We start from the raw sequence: 8,441 nt of genomic DNA on the forward strand, positions 1-8,441 counted from the left end.
TAGTTTCTAATAAATAATTCGTATTTCGAAGAAAAAAATGCTAGTGATTCACAGCAGCGTTTGCATCGATGAGGAGAGAAAGTCATTGCACAACCGTCAAATGGAGGAGGAGGAGGAGGAGGAGGAGGGTTAGGGACGAAGAAGTGTGCTCTCGGATGTGGTGGACGTCGTTTCCCACTGGTTTCTCTTCAGTAGTATAAATACGCTTGTGCAGTAGTGTCAGTGGTGGAAACGTGCGATCATTAGGTCAGTACTGGGGCAAAGTACCGGATGAAGATTCGAAAGGTAGAGTTTACGAAAGCACCCACTTCTTGCATGCGTTTATCGAAAGAAAGGTTTTGTGAATGACGCTCGTTTTTTCACGAAACAATCGGTTTGATCAGGAGAGCGAAAAGGGGGGGGGGCTGGTGGCATCAAGGAATCGAGAATTCATGGAGAAACGCTCAGGCATTCCACAGGTAGCAGCATGCCTAAATACTACACTTTTAATGCCACAAATCGCAAAAAAGGTCTTGGCATTTACATTGTGTGTGATTTGTAAAGAGTGAGAGGAAATGTTGATGTTGTGGCTTCTTCCTCTGATGCCAGTTTGATTCGATGCCTTTGAATGACTTTTAAGGCTTTAATTCATGCGTCGTGAGCCTTCTGTGTTTGGGCTTAGCGTCGTTTTACATTCATCAAAGTCCGGGGGGGGGGGGGGGGCGGTCGGTGTTTGCCCCCCCCGCCTACGAGGTCAAATGTCACCTATGTTTAAAAGCTTCGATTCGCTGCGAAGATGGATGATGATAAACGGAACAGCAAAACTGAAAAGATACAAATAAAAATCGATGTTATACGTTAAAACGACTCCAAACGTTCGAGTCCACAAGAGTGTTTTTTCGTTCTAGACCCTCCCCTTTCCTTCCCCGCGTACCTGACCCTGTTCCCGTAAATAAATAACCGTCGCTACAAACGGAGCCGCGCCAACCGCCATCTAATCATTCACTCCAGCGCAACGTTAGCCCTTTTGTTCTAAGACTTCCACCGCATCCTCCCCAAAGTCCGTAAAGTCCAACCCGAGGTACAAACCGGCAATCATTCACAGTCCCAGCTGGTGGGGGGTGGGGGGGGTCGTATCCGACACTATTATGTACAGGCGGGGTTCATCGTCGTCGTCGTGGAGACCGAGGCATCTTCAGTAAGACACTTGATGAGGGAGAGAGAGAGACAGAGAGAGATTTTGGCGTCCCAGTGTGGAGGGAGGTGTGGTTTGGCACTTGTCAGGGGGGGGCGGGCCTTAGGACAGGGGCGACAGGGACACGGGACACTGGCCGTTGTTGTTCATGAGGTCGTCGATGTCTTCGTCTTCTAAGTCCACTAAAGGGGGACGGGAGAGAGAGACAGTTTAGAATCAGTATCTCCACACTGCAAAATGGAAACTATTATTTCAACAAATAAAACTGCCATTTGTACCGTCTGTACCATTGATGCAGAGAAGGCTTTTGACCGTATAAATTGGTCATTTTTGTTCTGTACATTGCACAAGTTTGGATTTGGCATTAATTTTATACAGTGGATTAAAATGCTCTACACAAAGCCTATAGCTTCAGTCAAGACAAATAACCTGATCTCAGAAACATTTACTTTAAGAAGAGGAACAAAACAGGGTTGTCCTGCCTCTGGGCTATTATTCAATCTGGTCATTGAACCATTAGCAGCAAAAATAAGAAGTGAAAGTAACATTCATGGCATAACAGTTGGACGTCAGTACAATAAATTATCACTGTATTGTGATGATATAATTGTATACCTGTCTCATGTGGACTCTTCTTTAGAATGTATTAATGAGGCCATCAATCAATATGGGGGCTTATCAGGATACAAAGTTAATTGGGAAAAATGCGAAATATTACCATTAAATAAACATTGTAGGAAATCGCTGATTCAAAACTCCAGAATTAAATGGAAAGAAACAGCAATAACATATTTAGGTTTACATATCACATCAAATCTGTACCTAAGCAGAGATATAAATCTTAAACACCTAAGGAATAAGATAGAATCTAAACTGGAGCGCTGGTCACATCTCCAGATATCGCTCTGGGGTCGAGTGAATATAATTAAAATGAGTATACTTCCAGTAGTTAACTACATATTGAAAATGTTGCCCGTTACAATTAATAAAACATGGTTTAAGAAATTGCATACAATAATCTCAAATTTTATATGGCGTGGGAAAGCTGCTAGATGTTCTTATCTAAGATTGTCTAACTTGCAATCCAAAGGAGGATTACAGCTGCCAAACTTCCAACATTACTTTCTCTCCTTTGGATGTGAACAAGCAAGCCAGTTGTTCCATCACACTGCAGATAAAGACTGGGTCAAAATAGAAAAAAACCTACTAATGGAATTTGATATTGAAGTGGAAAGCCTATATTACATAAAAAAATTACCACATGAATTAAAACAAAGCCCTATTGAAGCCACCTTTAATATTTTAAAGTCATGTCAAAAAATACTTGGAATCAAATCAGCTACATCTGTGAATCAGCCTCTTTGGTATAATTCTAATTTCACAATCAATAAAAAGATTATAAAATGGGCTACTTGGAAAGACATAGGCATTACTCAGCTTCAAGATATTATTCATGAGAGTTCCTTTAAAACATTTACTACTCTAGTTGATCAATATAATGTCTCCAAAAATAACTTCTTAAATTACATATCTTTAAAATTTGCAGTAAAAAATTGTGTATCTTTTGAAAACATGACTTATGGCACCCATCAATTGGAAGATGCACTTTTCAATCAAGATGAAACTAAGAAAACAGTTAAAAAAATATATAGAATCTTAAATGAACATCATACTAAAAATGCAAACGATATGTGTATTAGGAAATGGACCAATGATCTAAACATTCAGGAGGACGATTTATCATGGAATGACATCTGGAAGAATGCCAGGCGACCTTTTAGATGCAGCAAAAATAAGCTGAGTCAATTTAAAATCTTGAACAGGCTGTATTATACACCTTCCCAATTGTTTAAAATGGGTGCTGTAGATACTAATTTATGTATAAAATGTCAGGCAGCTGAGGGAACCTTGGTTCATCTTTTGTGGGAATGCCCAATGATAAAGGAGTTGTGGACAAAAACAACAAATGAAGCCATGTCATATCTACATATTGATATTCCAATGACTCCGCAAACTTGCATCCTTGGAGACCTACATCAATTTAGTAATGCTTCATCAACGAAAAAGAATGCATTTCTATCATTATGCATTATAACCAAAAGAATAATTTTAAAAAAATGGATAGACAATGACTGTCCGACTCATTACGACTGGTACGCGCATGCTATGGAGACGATATCAGTGGAAAAAACGGCTTTTAGATTATACAATCAGGAATCCGATTATCTTGAAACATGGGATCCATTACATGAATTTATCTTGAGTGTTAATTGAATGTACGTAGAATTCCTTTTTTCTTTTATGTGAATGGAATTGTACTTACTAATATTAATATTGACATTATCATCTGTAAATATTGTTGCGTGTGGTAGAAACTACTTGAGACCCTTTGTATATATGTCTTCTATATAGCTTTGTAAAAATGCTTTATACACAAGGTGTAAACGGTTTGGGCGCGGGATATTTAGTACTTTTCTCTTTTTCTTTTTCTTTCTCTTTTTCTTTTCTCTGTTGTTTTTTTTTCCTTATATGTTTACATACTTTGTAAATGTATTGAATAAAGTTATATATTTAATTAAAAAAAAAAATAAAAATAAAAAAAAAATAAAAAAAAAAAAAAAAAAAAAAAACTGCCATTTTCAAGTTTACATTGCAGTCGATTTGAAGTTGTCACAATATGGGAATTTTACTTTAGTTAACTTCAGAGGTGCACCGTCAGGGCCAGCAGGACCTTCTCTGCTAGCCCTGACCAACAAACGAAAAAAAAAAAAAAAGTGTTGAATGTCCTCACAGTATATTTCATTTGTATTATATTTGTATAATGTACAGGTGAGTTGCTTATATTGGTATTGTTGAGGTGTAACTGAAACTTCCTACTCAAAAAGTGCCTTAAACACCTGAGCTGCTCCTCCTCAGGGCCCATCACCACAACGGAGCTCCAAGATGGGGTCAAATACGGTCATTTTCCAGCCAAATCGGGACACTAGACAGCGATGCAACCTTGCGACAACGTCCACCCAGACCACTGCAGGCGGCATTTCTCTTTTATTATCATTATCATGTTATAATATGGGGGATTTACAGATAATACTAATACGGGAGGACGGCGGGACAGAGGGGTAAAATATGGCAGTTTCCCGGCCAAAAGAGGACACTTGACAGCCATCCATCCATCCTCTTCCACTTGTCCGTTGCCGGGTCGTCACAAATCACATTGCACCAGCCCCTTATGGCGCCTCCTGCAGGTGGGGGGTCCACGGGAGGACGGGCTCACGATTCAAACCGGGCCTGTTGGTCTCTCATAAGGGGCTTCTGAACCGCTCTTTGTCCTGTTTGCCCTGGGAGACCCTATGGGGCACAAACAACCGACAACAGAGCTCCAGGATCTGGGTGCTCAAGCCCCCCCCACCATGTTAACTTGCACTTGCACTTTAGCAAGTGCTCTATTCCTCCAGTTGCCTCCTGCAGATCACAGTCGTTCACTTGAGTTCATTAGAAGCTCATCTCAGCCGGAGTTTACAGCGAGACAGAGTTCAGACGTGAACAGGGCGGACCGCCAGATATGCCAATTTTGTCCTCGGACTTCATAATTCGCGTTCTATATTCAGACACACAATAGCACGAAATAATGTTTACTCTGATAAAGTCTTGATTTTCAGCGTCAACTTTTGAGAAAATGTCACATGAAATCAGGCATTTTAGCCCCACAACAATCACAATAAATGCCTGTGAAATCCCGGAGAGACAAAATGTATCAATCTGTTTGCAGTTTTGCCATTGAGGGGCTCAGACGGAAACTTGAGAGATGTTCTGTTGCTGGATGACACTTGCATCTTTTGCCTATTTCAATATGAAAACATGAAGCCGATCCTTCACCTTTCTTGGAGCGCCCGATCTGGCCCAGCTTGGGCGCCCTCTGCCCGAGCCTCTGCGGGTTGGCCCCGCCCGCGTGGCCGTTGACCTGTGGGTGCCCGGGGTTGAACTGTCCCGCGGGGCCGGGCTGCCGCGGGGGCCCGCTGGGGGGGATGAGCTCGGGGATCCCTGAAGACCCATACATGTCGGTCACTGCCGTCTTCTTCCTGCTTCGCTGGACGGAACGCTAAAAAAGAAAACACAGATCTGTCAAAGAACAGAAGTGGTATTTGGTGGCACATTTGTGAAAAAAACTATGCCGCTTATAGAAAGAATTTGTATTTACCAGCAGTGACTAGGGCTCGGTACAGTTTTTTTTTTCTGTACCGGTACTTAACCGCTTAACACGACATACTGCTTCCTGCAAGAATTTAGCATCGGCTTGAAAGCAAAAACACATCCAATCTCTGAGTGAGAGGAGGGAAACTTCTAAAGATATCATATTTGTTTCTCTGTACCTGCTTTAATAAAATTGTTTAACGGTGCCCGGCCCTGCAGCAGACGAGCAGTTATTAGCATGACAGCGACAGTAAAGCTCTACTTTTCTCCCTGTGCTTATAAACATGGAAGTGAGGGGGGGGCGGGTGCATGAAAGTTCTGTTGTAGCTGTACATTTCCTACTTTTGTTCCATGTTAGCCTTCTTTTTATTCTCATTTAGTCATTTTTGAAACCTAAACCTAAACCAGAGGAATATCCAATTAAATTATCTCTAAGTAAAATGAAAAAGGTCTAAAATTGCAGATGACTAACGTTGGGAGCCACTGCTCTAGAGGGAGGGTGAATATGGGACGATGGGTAAAGTGGGACATTCAACTGTAATAATAATCATTTTGTATGTGTCATATTTTATTACTAAAAACACAATCACACCCAGTCATTAGAATGTGCAGGATAAGACACGAATGGTTACTGTGAACTGTTGATCGCCACTTAGCAACATTTCAGCATTAACTTCTTTGAAGTTTTTAAGTGCTTTAATTGTAGATTTTTAAAATATAGGTTATATATATATGTTTCTTTTCAAATCTCAAAAACACGTTTGCTCCTACTTCACCAATGAAAGGTGTCCTGAGTTGAAAGATTAACATGTGTTTTTGGAATGTCCTTCATATTATTCCTCACTTATAAAGAAAAACAAATCTTATAAAAGGCGCTTTACAGCATCGTTCATCCATTGTTCTGTCACACTTGTGTTTAGTTTATACCAAAGCTCTTGGTTAGATATTCCACACTGGAACATGTCTGAAAACTCCTTCTGCACCAACAACACAGGCTGCACATCAGACACATGTCCATCATGGCCCTGTGTCTCACACTGCAGTTATAATAACCATTAGAATGGTTATTATTATTCATAACCTCTTCACATATTCATAAACGTAGTTGCTACAATAACGTTAATGATTTTGTATACAAAAATTACCATTGTAATAGTGTCCCACTTTACCAATAGCACCTCGATATATTCAAATATTTGACTTTTTATCCTGCACTGGCAGGGGCGGACTGGGACTTACAAACAGCCCTGGACTCTGACCAGTGTGGCCCAAATGAGCGTAAATGCACACAGCACAAATACATATTGACATTACCCAAATGTAAAAGCTCCTGAACTGGAGAGCAACGGTGTAACGCCTCATTTGAAAGCTAAGACCTACAAGAGTGATTTTGTTGTTTTTTCATTACTTTTGTGGCTTTGTCATTGTGTTTTATCACTTTTTTGTTGCTTTTTTCATTGGTTTGTTGCTGTTTTTTTGTCATGTTTTTGTTGTTTTTTGTCATGTTTATGCCACGCTTTTGTCACATTTTTTGTTGCTTTTACGGCACATTTTTGTCCCGTGTTCATCCTCGTTTTTTCTTTTCTTTTGAGCTTTTAGATTGGGGCAAAGCTCGGTTAAGGCGTAAGATTAGAGGTTAAGGAGAAAACTGAGAGGCCCTAGAGCCAGTGGCCCCTCTGTGCTCTCCCAGAACGGACACATGGCCAGTCCGCCCCTGTGCACTGGTGTAAAATAGACATCTCTACCCATATTCACCCTACTACTACTACTACTACCTGCACTTCTCCTGCGCCGCCACAAGAGGTCAGCACTGCACGGCGTTTGAACAGCGGCAGCGCCTCCACCTTCACTTCCGCAGTTCCAGTCAACAACGAAACACACACACACACACACACACACACACACACACACACACACACACACGCGCACAGACACGACTAAACCTGGATTAAACACCGTAAAACACGAGCCTTTCGTGACACAAACACATTTCTCACGAATACCCCGAACTCCGCGCCCCGTCTCTCGCTCGCTTCCGCCTTCGCCTCGCCTCTTCTTCGTTGTTTACACGCACACTTCTGTTATGCACGCTTAGCTACCACCAAATAATGCTGCATTACGCATTTCCAAACCACTTTCGTCACTTTTCACCACAAACACACCGTTCAATTCCCGACAAAGGACCTCTCAGAAGCCGGTGTGTGACCACGAACACGGCCCCTGATCGGTTTATTATCAAGTTTTTTTTTTTTGGTGTCGATTCGAGTCAAGCTACGGCGGCGTGCGTAAAAATGCCTCCCAATATCTTCGGTTAAAACGCGTCTAAAAATAGATGATTTCCCAACAGATTGAGATACGACAACGCGGGGATGCGGCGGCTACGCGTGTTAAAGGCTCCCAAACGCGATCTTACCTTGGTTTTTGTGCGGTTCAAACGCGTCGTGGCGCACGCTGGGGTTGTTTACAAAGCGCCGAGTCCTTGTTCGTGAGGTGTAGTGGGGCTACGGTTCCACGGTGAGCAGTTTTTGTCCCCCCCCTGCGTGTCTCGTTGTCCTCCCCGTGGCCCTGCGACGGTGGTGGTACGTTGTTGTTGTTGTTGTTGTTGTTGTTGTTGTCGGGGATTTCCTCCCGTGTCGTGCCCGTGTTAAGGCTCGCGTCGCTGCTGCTGCGTGGACTGAAGCGCTGCGCAGGAGAGAAAGCGGCGAGTTGGAGGAGGTAGAGGCTGTGAGCGCGCGGTGCACGGAGGTGTGTCACGGAGAGTTCCGGAGGGGCGGGTGCCTGCGCTCGCGTGCGTCCTCCTTAACCTCTTACCAGTGTTCATTTCGTCGACTAAAATATTGAGTCTTAATTTTAGTCAAAGTGATATTTTTGACGACTTAAATTGGACTAAAACTAAATTAAACGTTTTTCATGAGACTAAAACTATGACTAAAATGTCCAGATATTTTAGTCGACTAAAATAAGACTAAATAAAAAATGAAAAGTAGAGAGTAAAATCATCCAAACTTGTATTGAGCGTCTGAAAGAGCCTCAGATCATGTAAATCCTCTGCCAAAGGATCAGCTCTGAGCTTTGT

At 42.1% G+C, this 8,441-nt stretch overlaps 1 protein-coding gene across 1 annotated transcript; it reads right to left on the minus strand.

Moving 5' to 3' along the window:
• Window positions 1-858: 858 nt before the first annotated feature.
• Window positions 859-7,923, minus strand: LOC306980955 (uncharacterized protein). The gene is made up of 3 exons (XM_079580503.1): window positions 7,779-7,923; window positions 5,051-5,273; window positions 859-1,356 (listed from the first exon to the last, which is right to left on the minus strand). The coding sequence occupies exons 2-3, from the start codon at window positions 5,229-5,231 to the stop codon at window positions 1,277-1,279; spliced, it is 261 nt and encodes an 86-aa protein (XP_079436629.1). The 5' UTR covers window positions 5,232-5,273; window positions 7,779-7,923; the 3' UTR covers window positions 859-1,276.
• Between the last annotated feature and the right edge of the window lie 518 nt (window positions 7,924-8,441).

Source organism: Gobius niger (assembly GCF_951799975.1).
Source record: "Gobius niger genome assembly, chromosome: 21".
Lineage (NCBI taxonomy): Eukaryota > Metazoa > Chordata > Actinopteri > Gobiiformes > Gobiidae > Gobius > Gobius niger.